Source organism: Lichenostomus cassidix, chromosome 1Aa (assembly GCF_008360975.1).
Source record: "Lichenostomus cassidix isolate B80296 chromosome 1Aa, HeHo_3.0, whole genome shotgun sequence".
Lineage (NCBI taxonomy): Eukaryota > Metazoa > Chordata > Aves > Passeriformes > Meliphagidae > Lichenostomus > Lichenostomus cassidix.
The window spans coordinates 38,337,424-38,350,585 of record NC_139480.1 but is presented as its reverse complement, the minus strand read 5'-3'; the positions used below and the strand labels follow the sequence as shown (position 1 = coordinate 38,350,585).

Sequence of the window (13,162 nt, the reverse complement as noted above, 5' to 3'; positions counted from 1 at the left end):
TCATTTAAGCCAAATAAGCATGGTTTTCAGAGGTAAAATACATTAATTGTATTCTAAAAAATGTACAGAATTGTGCCCTTCCTTGCAGTGAGTATTGTCAAAAAACTTGCTATACACAGCTTCTGTGTAAACCACGAGGCATCCCTGCACCTGCCTGCCTGTGAGGCCACTGCACACTGTCCCAGAGCCTTAAGCAGTCAGACACACAGTAGGACTTGGGGCAGGTGGAGCTCAGGCTTTCTAGACCATCACCTTCTTATTTACTTCTGGGCACAGTCTTCCTTAAATGAACATGTTTCATGCAGAATATAAATCATTCTTTTCAGTTCCATTTTATTATTATTATTATTAAATATGTAAAATCTGACCACAACAGTGTATCTTCCAACAACCTTGATGTTCTTCCCAATCCACAGACTAAAGGCAGTTTCAGGGTGTTCACTTCCATTCCTTAGAAGGATTTTTGCACTTTTTGGGCCACGGAAGCTTTTTTTATAGATGTCCTGTAATTAAGATTTTATTTCCTAGAGGTGTATAGCAAAGCCTACAGGCTGTAAGCTACTGTGGCTGGACTTAGGAGGCTGTGGGCAAACATCTCATAGACGGAATGCTTCTCCTCATACTCTGAAAAGCTACTTCTCAGAAGTATTGACCTTTTTGCAACTCTTAAAATGTCTGCCAGCCAAAGAGAGGTGTACATTACCGACATGTGATTTTCTAGTATTACTCTGCATACTTCATCCGAGATCACTTGCCAAGGTCAGCACAGTGCAAAATGAAATGCTGAAAGTTCTCCAGCTTAGCTCACTTTAAAATACCAGTTAAAATCATCTGCATTCTATTAAATCCTGGGCATAAGAGGTATCCTTGGGATGGTATTTTGATTGAGAGGAGCAAACACTGCAACCCTGCAGCAATATGTGAGAAACCAGGAAATAAAACCAGTGACATTCAGAGTCTTGCATAAGGATTCCTATGAACAGAAGGCCCGGGAAGTGATCCCCCAGAACCAAGAAAGACTATGTCAGTGTTAAGGCACTTGCACACTCCTGAAGCATCTGTAATGACAAGAGTGTGAGAATACCTTGTTTGTACCTCTGCATGACTTATACTCAGGGTTTTCAAACCACTTTTTCTACTCCATGATCAGTTCAGACATATCTATATACACTGAAAACCCATTCTGGTAAAGGCTCCGCCTGAAATATTCTTCAGGAGAAAAAAAACACCTCAAGGCTATGCAGCAAGGGCAGAAAGTAATTCTGAGGGAAGCTGTGCACGAAGGGCAGGCTGGCCTTGCCCTGTGTCAGACACACAGCTGCTACTGCCCTGCTGCAGGCTCAGGAAGGCAGATACCACCTCGCTTCCTCTGTGGCCCCTTGGGGGGGACACAGTCCCTCAGTGTGCTGTGGGGACAGAGCCACCCCTAAGCAAAGGCTTCCTTTATCTTAGGTTCAGAGATGCTGCCAAAGAGCAGTCAGGTGACAACTTCTGGTGACATGACTAAGCTGGGCTGCGTTCAAGTGAAAGATTTATCAGAGGTGAAATACCACTTCCAGGCCCCTTGGCCACTGAGTGCTAGTAACACAAACACAAATGGCAAATACATCCTTATCCACAAATGGCAAATATATCCTTATACTATACTACAGTGAGGTGTACATATCCCTTCCCACTCAGAGTAATTATAATGTGAAACATTTCTGGATGCACTGAAGGAGCCCATGTCTCCATCTCGTCTCTGTCTTTCTTTCTTTTTCTTTTTTTTTTTTTTTTGGGGGGGGGGGGGTGGTGGCTAAGAAAGTTTTGAATTATAACTAGAGGAATGCAAAGAGCTGGAAGTTTTTGATGGTAGACAGACTTCATTTAGTGCCTGGAAGGAAATAGTTTAAGTTATTAGGTTAACTATCATAGTTAAGTCTGAAAACGCATGAAGATTTGACCTGGCTGTTTTCTAGAGCCATGTAGACTAATGAATTTGAATCCTGGTTGGTAAGACCAAAGTCATTAGGAGCAAGTAAATCTCTGTTGCTTTCCAAATATTGTGAAATATACCTCGTGGCTTGTGAAAGAGATACATGTGGCTTGTTCTTACTACTTTGTTAAATTTGTCTCTGCCAGAGCAATAGTTAAAATTCTCCAGCAGACCATCAGAGCTAGATCATATAGTTGCTTTAAGGGCAGAGTAACCATGCAACTTTACAGCCAAATTCTGGAATAAACAGCCTGTCTTCATACCCAGTGAAAGAAACATGAGCTTTGCTGAGGAGGAGGGGAAAGGAATAGTGGGAGGAGAGGATAGCAAAATATTACTATGAAATATTACTTTCGCAGAAAATAAAGGAAACTCTGCCCATAACAGGACATACAGTGTGAGAATCTAAACTTCCACATTTTTGTTGCTCCATTTTGCTGCTGGTGGTCACAGAATAACACGCACTGGTGGACAGACACAAGCTGCCAAGCCCCAGCCCGGCAAGACACTCCATGTCCGGCTCAGGCGGGTCCCCTGCAGGCAGCAGCCGAGGGGCGACTAGGCTGGGTGGGGACTCGACAGTGTCGCTGCCCTCCCCCATGCCAGGGAATGCACTCAAAGAACCAGCCGGCCAGACAGCTCTCTCACAGCACGTTTTATTTGCAGCGGGGTTTCCAGGGTAGCGGTGTGTCCCGAGCCCCGGGGTCCGCCTGCCGGGGTGCGGGAGATCCCGGGCGGGCCCGGCGGGGCCCTTTGCCTCCAGCCCCGAGGCAAGCGGCGGCCCAGGCAGCTCCGGGGCTGCCCCTGTCGCCCGAGAAGCGTTCGCAGGAGGCGGCCCCGGCGGGCGGGCAGCGGCAGGCGCGGGGTGCCGGCCCTCCGGCCCCTCATAGCGCCTGGTACGTCCGTCGGGGCAGCGGCGTCCCGGGCGTCTCCGGCCCCGAGTCGATGCTGGCGCCGGGCGAGAGCGAGTCGGCGTCGCGGAGGGACAGCCCTGGCTCCTCCGCCGGGGAGAGACGGTCCACGATGCTGGAGAGGCAGTCCAGGCTAGACAGGGCGCTGCTCTGATCGGCGGCGTACCCTGCGCCGAGGGGAGGGACGGGGACACGGCAGCGCGTTAGCGCGGGGTGCCGCACAGCTCCCCAAACGGCACGGGAGCGGGGGGATCCCCCGGGCCCCGCCTCTGCTCCCCCCCGGCCGCCCCGCCTCGAGTCGGGCTTACCGTGGGCCATCTCGGCGCAGTAGACGGCGTCGAAGCTGCTGCCTCTCGCCGACCAGACAGGGCTGCCGCAGTCGGCCTGCAAGAGAGCGAGGGGCGAGTGCCAGGCCTGCAGCGCTCGCCCAGGGGCCAGCGGGACGCTCCCCGCGAGGGGAAAGGGCCATAAAGGCCAGCGGGGACGGAGCGAAGCAGTCGCCCCCCAAGCAGGTTGCTGGCGCTGGGCAGCGCCTTCCCCGTCTGCCCCCGCCCAGGCCGGCTAAGAGGGGAGGAGAGGGGATGCCGGGGCCTGGGGCGCTAGCAGGGTGCCCTCGGCAGCGCTATCGGCCCCACGCACACCCCGAGAGCCCCCGTGCGTGCTCTGCCAACATCTGCGAAGGGCCTGTTCTAAGGCAAACCGCCCGCCTTCTCCTGATGTGCGGATGCGTTCGGCCCGTCCCACACCCATGGGACTGGTCCCACAACGTTGGGCCGAGGGGGACCTCCCCACGGGCCTCCCTGGGGTCCCCACAGCTCTATCGCTCCTGCCTCTCTCTTACCATCCCATCGGAGCAGCTGGAAGTGGGGCTGGTCGGTTCGGAACCACTCTGTCCCGGCAGGTGATAGTAGTTTTCTACCTGTTCCCTCAAAAGCTCCTGGAGGCTCTCGATGTATCTGATGGCATTTCTCAGGATCTCTACTTTGGGGAGTCTTTGGTTGGGGTTGGCAGTGGTGCATCTCTTCAGGGTCTCAAAAGCCTGGTTCACTTTCTTCAGCCTCCTCCTCTCCCTCATGGTGGCTGCCTTCCGCCGGTCCATTGTGGTGGATTTTCTTTTGCAGGCTTTGCAAGCCCACATGAGGCAGTGACCAGCTTGGTGGTGGCCAGTGGGAGCTCGGACATGCTCCTCTTCCTCGGAGCAGGCGGGCTCGGGGGGTTCGTGGGAGCTGAAGGGAGGCAAATCCCTTGGCTCAAAATCCTCGGGGAACTCGCCCTCCGGGGAGGAGAGGCAGGAGCTGTCATAGAAGAGCTCGGACGGGGAGAACTTGCAGCTGTCCATCACCTCCATCCCTGCTGCGGAGGTGTCAGTGCGGGACGGCGGCCACCGGCTTTCGGCGAGGCGCTCCGCAGCGCGCTGGGGCAATTTCCTCCGTAATTAGCGACCCGAGACCAAGTGTCCTTCGGCTGATGCGGGGGGCCCTTATATATACATGGAAAGGGAGGCCGGACCGCAGCGGCCAGTCTTTATTAGCATATCCCACCACAGCCCCTGCCGGGAGCTGTCTGGGCAAGCCCCCTCCAGTCCCCAGGAGACAATTTGCTCTGCACCGCTCCTTTGGAGCGCCGAGAGATGGGCACTTTTCTAATGAACGACCTCCCATGAACTGTTTGCCACATCTCCGAATTTTTAACCAAATCTGGGAATTTGCAGTTTTGGCTTGGAAAGAGAGAGGGTCCGAGGACACACACGAACCACTGACATTTCCTATAGAGCCCTTCCTCGTCACGATGTTCCCACCTCCCATTCGCCATCACAGGCTTCCTCGGTGGGGACACCTACCCTGTCTACTTGCATATCTTTATTTGCCACAGCCCGTGATCCAGCTCTAACCTGAAACAATATAACCTTCTTCTTAGACCTAAGATGCATTTATTTATCTCGAGGAGTGCTTTGTCCTGTAACTAAAGTTGTGTCACCAACCGCTCAAATTTACAAACTGGGGGACAACAATGCACAGCTACTTGTGGCCAGGAGAGACGAGAATGGGGGAAACCAGATTTTAGTGTTGTCGGATCGGGTCATAAGGAAAGGTAGTCAAAAAAGAGAAGTGTATGTGTTTGCTCCGAGACAAATCCCCTTCCCATTCTTTCTCCTACTCATGTGACCTGGTGCTGTTAGAGACACAACAGTCAAGCACTGCCTTGGGCTTGCTAATTTTCTGCTTTCAGGCAAACTTGTACCGTTACAGATGCGTCCCAGCTGCCAGTGCAACAAACCCCTCCTGGAAGTGTAAAATTTCTAGCCCCGCAATCCCTAAGTAACTTTACACAAGTCGGGGACAAAAGCCTTGCAGAGCCCCAGCCGCAGCAGTAGCCGATCGGAGCGGTGCAAGGGTCATTAGAGTGGTAATGAAGCCATTTAACAGGCATTTGCTAACGCGCAGGAATCCTTTGGTTTCATCCAGGTGGCTTTTGTAGCTGAGGAAAATATTATGAGAAGGCAAAGGAAACCTTCCCTACCTGGGAATAAAATTATGTGACCTGGGCTAACTCAAGCGGAGAACAAATGACCCAGCAACGGTTCAAACGCTACGGAGCCGGTTTGTGTGCCCAGGAAAAAGGTGCCTTCAGTTAGCCTTCCTTCAAGAAGAGGTAATGTGGTGGCGTGGCGAGGCAGTTGTCTCCAGGAGCCACTGATCAAGTGAGCAAGGCGGGTAGGGAGTATCTCCTGAGAGAGATGCCCTTTAGCAATGCACATCGCCGGGAAGCCCTCCGATCCACACGGGCAAGGTGGAGAGAGGCAAGCAGCTTCGCCTGGGCTGGGGCTGGAGGGAACCCATCCTTCTTTCCCCACTGCCACCACCCCCGAGCCCTCAAAGGTGGATTTACACTCCTAGACTAAAATTTTTCCTAAAAAGCAATCATATACACACCCTTATTCCTACAAACGGATGCTTAATTATCTAAAGGCTGAGGAAGGCTACATCTGCACTGCTTTGGTTTATTTGGGGCTGTAAATACGAGGAGCCCCCTTTGAAATGAATACTGTATAAAAAGCAGGGAGTCGATAAAGGAGTAAAGTTACAGAATGGGAAAGCTCAGAATTTCAGACTTCTGCCGCTCTGAGGTGCAGGTTGCTGTTTCGTTGGGCCACATCTGAAACAGGACAGTTCCCTATTGTTTTCCTAAGACAGCGTCAGTCAGGAGGGGTTCTGCTCGGCAGTAACTTGAACTCTTCACTGGGCTGTGGCGTGCACACACACATACGCACAATTTGATTTACCACGCTTGTGCTAGCTAAAATAGACCTGTTTACATATTTATGCTCCGTGCACAAATAAACTTGATCTTTAAAATGCCGGTTGCAGTTCCGATCACCTTTCTGAGTTGCTGTTTGCTTGGTTTCTCTCCAAGCATGCACTGCGGATCTCCCAGTGCACAATGCCAAGCCCGTCAGTCCCGCTCTCCTGGCATGCAGAACTTTAACTCCCAGATTTTACTCTTAACTGAGCGGAGCTGGGGCTGTTAGGAAACTTGCTTTTCCCCAAAAGTCTTTGAAGAGCTGGAAAAAATTCTTTCCTTTTTCCTTGAATATTTTTTGGGAAATGGAAGAAAGCATGGAAGAGCCTGTCACTCAGGAAGAAAAAAAAACCCCAGTAATTAGTATCCCTTAAGGAGCCCCCGGCTCCTCTGGTAAAGTGATCCCAAAACAAATTTGCAAAAATGCAGTAGGCGAGTGGAACTAAAGAAAGGGGAGAGAAAACATGAACTACAAAGCTGGCTAATGAGGCTGCTGCGGAAGGGCGGGGTGGGGACCGGGGGAGGATAGTGCTCCATTTCAGCAGGCTCAAGTCTGGAAAGCGGGAACAGCCTTAGCATCGGACACTGCCTGCTCCTGTGGTCTGGTAGAAAGTGGTGAACGTGTCATTATCCCTTTAAATGGTGTTCCTCACCCCAGCGCTCCCCGATCCTCAGGAATCGCCGTGCCGCACCTATTGCTGGAGGGATTCCATCCCATGTGGGCACCGTTTGCAGAGAGTACCATCTTTTTCCAAGCCCCACGCCTTTCTATTTGAGAGAAGAAAATCCTACCGAAACCATAAGTCACCGGACCGAGGGGGTGAAAGGTTTTTGCGGTCCCCCCGGGCGCACCCCCACCCCCGGCGTCCCGGAGCGCCTTGCGTTGTGCCCGGCCTGCTCCGCGGAGCGCACACCCGGGCCGCGGGGCGGGGCGGCGAGAGGGTGTAACTTAACGCTGCCGAGCCGCTCTGCTCCGGGTCTGTGGGTGTCGGCAGCGGCAGCGAGGGCTCCTCCGTGATGCCCCTACTGCAAAACTGTTTCCCAGTCGGGCTGGCGGGGCCGGGCGCTTCCAGCCGTGTGAGAAACGTTTGGTTCCCCCCAGTGCTGGGAACCGTACGCACCTAAGTAAACACATTAGTACCTGCCAGAGGGATTTGTACAGAGGACAGCTGAAGAAGGCATTGGCCTCTGCTGGGTCCCCGGGACTCCCAGGAGAGATCAAAGGGACACGAGGGGGTTTTTAGCAGCCTTGAGACTGGGAAAAGTTGCCAGTTCCTGCTGTCGGAGGGACATCCCAGCGAGCACATGGCTCAATTATTCAACCTCCTTCCTCCCTGCCCCCTACACCCATCCCTAGCTCATTCTCTACAGAAAGATGGAAACCGTGGAAAAATCGTACGGGGTCCCCAAAGCAGCAGTGATTCACGCAGGAATTTTCTCGTGGAAGTATCTTCTGTGTCACTGCCTGACTGCTTGACTTGGAGATCAGAGAATGACCTGAGCTTGCTGCTGGCTGTCCGCTTCCCTCCCAGGATTGCGGGCGATTTTACGGAGGAAAATAAAGATGCACAATACAAAAACCAAAACCAAGCAACCAAAATGGCCCAGCAAAATAAAAGAAAACTAGCCTCAAAGTAAAAATACGGCTTTAAACACGCCTGCGTCACTTCAGAGGAAAGCGGTGACAACGCGGCAGCACTGCAGACAGGCACCCCATCTTCTCCCCCTTTCCCCCATCGCTCCCGCGCCTCGGCGCCTCGGGCGGGCGGCGAAGCGCTGCCGGGCCGGGCCGGGCCCCCCGCACCGCGGGCCGGCGGAGCCCCGCATCCCTCCGCTCCTCAGGGAGCGAGCAGGTGGTTCCCGCGGGAGCGGAGCAGGTACAGGCGAGAGGGCCTCTGTTGAGCATGGGATTTCCAGCCCGCAGCAGGGAGCAGGGAACGGCAGGGGAACTTGCATTCGCGTAAAAACTTCGATGACTTTGTGCGTTGTCCCTCCGGAAACAGACTTCATTAAATCACAAACCTCTTGTCTTTACCAGTTATTGCCCTTTGATTTTGTGATTCCAGGGCCCTGTTTGCTTTGGCTGGGGACTTAAGTAAAGATTATCGTTATTAATATCTAACACAAACATTTTAATTGGAAACACACTGACGACCTTCACTGGGAAGCCCAGCATGTCAGCTGCAGCCGCGGGGGTCACGGGGAGTCTCTTCGTGAGGTATTTTCTTTATTTAATGAAAAAACTCTCCTTTAGGCCAGCTTACTTCCAACAATCGCTCAAGTTACCGTGCTGCGGGAGGAGGCGCTGCCGTGGGGGTCCTACCGGGCGGAACGGGCCTGTTGAAGTGAATGCTCGGTTGCGAGTAAATCTGACAGTCGGCTGCCCCGGTGTCGCCGCGACACTATGACTGAGAGATGGCTCAGCACGGCTCCTGCCCTGATGCGGGCAGCGGGTCCCGCGGGGCTCGGATCGCCTATAAACTGTGGGCAGCCCTTCCCGCAGACCCGGCGGGGTTTGAAACAAATTAGGAAGGCGACTAGTCCGATCTGAAATACTCTCTCGCTGGTCAAGTGCCTTCGCTATAGAAGCGAGCTGCACCGTCTCCCCCGTCTCGCCAGGTCGCAGAGGTGGCGCGCAAGGACCCGCGCTCCCCGACCCGCGCTCTCTTTCTGAAGAGTCCGAGGGTTCCCCGAGGAAACGGGGTTTAATTTGAAACGAAAACAAAATGGGAAACTGTTGCATCACTGTGCTCCCCACCCTGTCCTGCTGTAATTACTCCCTACAACGGAGAATCTCATTAAAGCGTAATTAGAGCTAGCACATGACTGGTGTAAAAACCTGTCTGGCCACGGCGGCACAGAAAGGGTGGTAGGAAGGCACGGCGATTGGAGAGCCAGCTTTCAGAGCATGCTCTGCCCAGAGCTTCCACTTGAGACGAGCGTATCCGTGCCCGAGATGGCCAGGAAGGGGGAGACCTTCCCGAAATGCGACTGTGACCTTTCAAAAAACAGAAACAAAGAATAAGTCAAGGGCTCAAGGTGATGAGGAGAGCGCACGCGGGTACAGTTGATGTGTCCTCTGTTTACTTGTGCAGGCTCTCCGGCGAGCCCTGTGTGTGTGTGTGCCTCGGGCAGAATGCGCTGTTCCTGGTGGTCGCCCCTTCCCGGGGGTACCATCTATTACAAACCGTAACGCTCTGACTGTGAGCAGCTCCGTTCCACCGTCCTGAGAGAGACTGTGTTTTTTTACATCACTGAGTGAAAGGCTTCATATGTTGTTACCCCCCCACCTCCAAACCCTTTCTGTCGCTTAACTCTTTCTTCACCGAAGGACCCCATTCCCTTCCCCCTCAGGCTCAAGGAAGTCAAGGGGAGTTACCTCTCCTGGGAAGTAACCACAGCTCCCCCCATCCCCAGCCCCAGAGGGAGCGGGCTCCTGTCACAGCCAGTTGCTGCTCCGTTAGTGCAGCAGGCCCATCATTTCAGCCGCAGACAAGGCCTGCGTTCAAGTCCTCGGTGCCGAGAGGGGAAGGTGAGACGCACTGAGCCTCTCCCAGCACAAAGACCGGGGCTGGCGGTCGGCGGGGGAAGAGCAGGAGGTATCTTTTTGCACGTCCCGTTTCTAACCTCACCTTCCACGTGCAGGACGAGGCTGAAGAAGAGCCTCTGCCTGGCAAGGTATTCGAGCGGCACTGTGGGATATTTTAGGGGAGCAATATCGCTTCCCAAAGGGACGTGCATTCTGCAATCACGGCAAGGATCCGGGCCGCGGAGCGCTGCGGGTGGCCGGAGAGGCGGCAGGTCCTGCCCGTACACCCACCCGTGCCCGTCCGGCTTCCCCAGGAGCCCACCGGGAGACGGGGGATTCACACCGCGGGTGCGGCCATAGAGAGGGAGGGACGGTCCTTAGAAGCAAGCAAAGGAAAAATCTGTCTCATGTCCTGCCTCCAGTCACACGGGTCGTGCTTGTGCGACACGGGCCTGACTCTTCTGGTCTTCATCTCGCTGAAGTCAGTGGCAGGTTTTAACTCCAGGGTCGGGTTATTATGATATTACGAGGAGGGGAGGAAAACACTGTAACACAAAGAGCTTTATTTTACAATCCAAGAAATCCATCTGTTCTTATATACAATATCACATTCCAACATTTAAATATATATGTTTACAAAAGAAAAGACAGTACTAAAATTATTTACAGGAACGAAATGAGGCGGGAACTCTTTAAATATGACTCACACGAAATGCAACCAACAACTTCACTCAGACAGGAATGAACCTCCCGGTGAGTCTCAGAAAAAGCGGATCACCGGTATATAGATAAGTATCTTAAATTAAAAAAAAAGAAAAAAGAAAAAAAAAAGGTGGTCTATGCAACACAATTTAAAGAAAACAAAACTCGGGGGGAAAAAAGAAAAGGCAAAGAAAATGGGGAAAGTCTGTCTGGCTCGAGTCAGTGGGAGCCATTTTCTTTGGGGTAGGTGTACCTTGACTAGACCTTAAAAAGCCCCTGCTTGGGCTTTCCACTGTGTTAATTTGCTTCGTTACTTAGTTTAGAGGAGAGAGGGTGGGGGCTCCATCTCCGTTAAATGTACTACCACAAACCCGGGTTTATTTCTCCACCGCTTCCTCCGCGCCGGGCAGTTTGGGCTCGTCGGAAGAAATACTGTCCACTATTGAAGAGAGGCAGCGAAGGCTGCTGGAGGCCGACGACTCGACAACGGAGACTCCTGCTCAAGGAGAGGAAAGGGATTAACGAACAGACCGCTCCTCCTTCCGGGCCTGTGGCGCGGGGCTCCCGGCTGCCGGAGAGCCCGGGCAAGGGAGGGAGCGGAGAGCCGGACCGCTGGGGCCGTCGGGCCGAGGGAAGGCTGCTCGGACCCGGGGGCGGCGGGCGAGGAGGGCCGGGAGCGCGGCGAGCGGGGCCCGCGGGACGAGTTACCTTCTTTGGGGCTGACTCCTAGGGCTCGGGAATGGTCAGAAACGCTTTGCCAGTCGGAGCTGCAGGTGCTCAGGAAGTCCGAACCGGGCATCTGCGGCACACGGGCGGGGGCGGGGAGACATGGGGAGAGGACGGGTGTTAGTGGGGCGGCTGCGGCTCCCCGGGCCGGGCCGGCAGAGCTCTGGAGGCCCGAGGAAGTGGCAGGTTCCCCGAGGAGCACCGCCGCGCCCGCCAGCCCTCCCGGCCCCCTCAGCGGCTGTGCCGAAGAGGAGGAGGGAGAACGGGCGCGGCGGCGCTGCCTGGGCGGCGCAGGGGCCAAGCGGCAGTGCTTACATTTCCCTGCTTGGGGCTGAAGCTGAAAGGGTCCCCCCCGATCTCCTGCATTTTCTCCTGCTGATCCAGCCTGTGCAAGAGATCCTGCAGCCTCTCGATGTAGCTGATGGCGCTCCTCAGTATCTCCACCTTGGGCAGCCTCTGGTTGGGGTTCGCTACAGTCCGCCTTTTCAGAGCCTCGAAGGCTTCGTTGATCTTCTTCAGCCTTCTCCTCTCCCGCAGGGTGGCTGCTTTCCGTCTGTCCGTGGGGGCCGACTTTCTCTTGCAAGTTTTACAAGCCCAGATCAAACACTGGCCGGGGAAGTGAGGGGGTTGTAGTCCCGGGGGTGCCAGCACATGCTCCTCTCCGCTGCTGTCACTGCCGGCCTCTGGCTGCATTTGGTCCTGACATGGAGACAAGGTGCCATCGCTGCCTGGGTACAGCGGGGATCCCTCAGCCATCTCCAGTTGCTGCAGGGCTCCATTCTCGCCGTCCAAGTAGAAGAAATAGGACCCAGTTTCAAATAGGTCCATCATGCTGTCCCTCGGCCTCTCTGCCTGCTTGAGTTGGGTGGCAGTCTCAAAAACACCCCGAGGAACAACCCAGATGGAATTTAATTAGTGCAGTGACATAAGTCCCCCCTGCTTTATATAGGAGCTGCTGAAACCCTATCCAACTTTTAGCTGTCGCGGTGTATCACCCTCCAAAACTGATCCCAGCCAGTCTCCCGGGCGCTGTCCTGAGAACATCTCCTATTATGAAGGGGGAGGGGGGACACCAGAGGTGGGTGACAAATCAGAAAAATATAAAAAAATCACAACAAACCAAAAAACAAACCAAAAAACCAACTAAAGCGGAAAAATAATACAACCCAACTTTCCACCCTCCCCCGAAGTCCCGTGAGTTCGGAGTGCAGCGAATGGCGCGAGGTGGGGGCTCGGGAGCAGCCCTGGCCCCGCTGCCGAGCCCTCGGGGGTACGGCTGGAGGACAGAGGCGCGGGGCTGCGCAGGGGGTCCTCCCCCAGCCCACCCCCTCACACCCCCGGCGCACGCTCCCTGAGCGGGGCTAAGTATAGATCTGTACGGAGAGATTTCAACGGCAGCCATCATTTTCCAAATAGAGGGGTTAATATTTTCAGAAGAAGCCCCTGCTATTTCTCGCCCCCCCCGCCCGCCCCCTTCCCCTTGAAGCACGCCATTCCCGTGACCCAAGCCACCCGGGCCAGCCCAGGGTTAGGAGCCAAGCTCGCTGTTCCTCCACACACATGGGGAAGGTTGCCAAAGCAGAGCTGTGCTGTGATGAGGAGGCACCCACAGATAGTGCACCTCAGCTTAGCCTTTCAGCTAGTCTGAACTTTCCCACGTTGCCCATGAGGTGACAGGAGTGATTCCAGGTGACTGGGTTACAGTGTGATGGGGCTCTTTGGACAGCCCTTGTCCTTGACACTGTTTAGGGCAAGCAAAGGCATATGGTCTTACTGCAGTTTAATCCCTTGGGCCTGGCAGGGTATACAGAGTTTCCTAGACACTGAGACAGAAATGGAGCATGTGATCACTCTCTGTTAGCTTACACTGTAATGTCACATCATGCCTGGAACTATCTCACATAAAGAAAGAGGAATGGGAAAATGGCTTGTTTGCCTCTTTTCCTGTACTGCCTTGTGTTCTTTAAATAACATGTTATTTGTCCAGTAAATTGCTAAAAAATATATTATACATAATAT

At 54.0% G+C, this 13,162-nt stretch overlaps 2 protein-coding genes across 2 annotated transcripts; both read right to left on the bottom strand.

The window, feature by feature from the left end:
* Positions 1–2,615: 2,615 nt before the first annotated feature.
* MYF5 (myogenic factor 5) lies at positions 2,616–7,526 on the bottom strand. Its single transcript, XM_085045741.1, has 3 exons — positions 3,728–7,526; positions 3,195–3,270; positions 2,616–3,053 (listed from the first exon to the last, which is right to left on the bottom strand). The coding sequence occupies exons 1-3, from the start codon at positions 4,232–4,234 to the stop codon at positions 2,860–2,862; spliced, it is 777 nt and encodes a 258-aa protein (XP_084901867.1). The 5' UTR covers positions 4,235–7,526; the 3' UTR covers positions 2,616–2,859.
* Positions 7,527–10,258: 2,732 nt separating this feature from the next.
* MYF6 (myogenic factor 6) lies at positions 10,259–12,180 on the bottom strand. Its single transcript, XM_085045745.1, has 3 exons — positions 11,459–12,180; positions 11,126–11,216; positions 10,259–10,913 (listed from the first exon to the last, which is right to left on the bottom strand). The coding sequence occupies exons 1-3, from the start codon at positions 11,972–11,974 to the stop codon at positions 10,795–10,797; spliced, it is 726 nt and encodes a 241-aa protein (XP_084901871.1). The 5' UTR covers positions 11,975–12,180; the 3' UTR covers positions 10,259–10,794.
* Positions 12,181–13,162: the final 982 nt, after the last annotated feature.

Excerpts from the sequence above, each read along its gene's own strand:
- MYF5 (XM_085045741.1), bottom strand. The coding sequence starts at position 4,234 with ATGGAGGTGATGGACAGCTGCAAGTTCTCCCCGTCCGAGCTCTTCTAT. Across the intron at positions 3,271-3,727 it reads CCAGCTGCTCCGATGGGATG|GCCGACTGCGGCAGCCCTGT; the intron begins GTAAGAGAGAGG and ends GCTCTCTTGCAG. Across the intron at positions 3,054-3,194 it reads CTGCGCCGAGATGGCCCACG|GGTACGCCGCCGATCAGAGC; the intron begins GTAAGCCCGACT and ends CCCTCGGCGCAG.
- MYF6 (XM_085045745.1), bottom strand. The coding sequence starts at position 11,974 with ATGATGGACCTATTTGAAACTGGGTCCTATTTCTTCTACTTGGACGGC. Across the intron at positions 11,217-11,458 it reads TCAGCCCCAAGCAGGGAAAT|ATGCCCGGTTCGGACTTCCT; the intron begins GTAAGCACTGCC and ends CGTGTGCCGCAG. Across the intron at positions 10,914-11,125 it reads AGGAGTCAGCCCCAAAGAAG|GAGTCTCCGTTGTCGAGTCG; the intron begins GTAACTCGTCCC and ends CTCCTTGAGCAG.